This window comes from Sinocyclocheilus grahami, unplaced genomic scaffold (genome assembly GCF_001515645.1).
Source record: "Sinocyclocheilus grahami isolate Dianchi unplaced genomic scaffold, SAMN03320097.WGS_v1.1 scaffold84.1, whole genome shotgun sequence".
Lineage (NCBI taxonomy): Eukaryota > Metazoa > Chordata > Actinopteri > Cypriniformes > Cyprinidae > Sinocyclocheilus > Sinocyclocheilus grahami.
The window spans coordinates 2321909-2322194 of record NW_015505263.1 but is presented as its reverse complement, the minus strand read 5'-3'; the positions used below and the strand labels follow the sequence as shown (position 1 = coordinate 2322194).

The window sequence follows — 286 nt, the reverse complement described above, 5'->3', positions numbered from 1 at the left end:
TTTTGTCCCTCTTTTCCTCCTTGCCTTCCCTTTCTCTTTCTCTCCTTGTTCCTTTTCCGCACTCTTTATTTATTTTGGGGGCGTAATTGACTAATGTTTAAATCAGAGCAACTGGAGCGCATCGAAGAGGGAATGGATCAGATCAATAAGGACATGAAAGAAGCAGAAAAGAATTTGACGGATCTAGGAAATCTCTGTGGTCTATGTCCATGTCCATGTAACAAGTAGGTGATGCCTGTCGCCTGCATGCCTGCTTGCCTGCCTGAACCCGACAAATAGGAGAAAA

The 286-nt window shown here is 44.1% G+C and overlaps 1 protein-coding gene across 1 annotated transcript in view; it reads left to right on the top strand.

Moving 5' to 3' along the window:
• Positions 1 to 286, top strand: part of LOC107586606 (synaptosomal-associated protein 25-B-like) — a 38228-nt gene that overhangs the window by 28282 nt on the left and 9660 nt on the right. Inside the window, exon 5 of the mRNA XM_016274050.1 lies at positions 107 to 224. Coding sequence (XP_016129536.1) covers positions 107 to 224 — 118 coding nt within the window. The remainder of the gene's footprint in view (positions 1 to 106; positions 225 to 286) is intronic.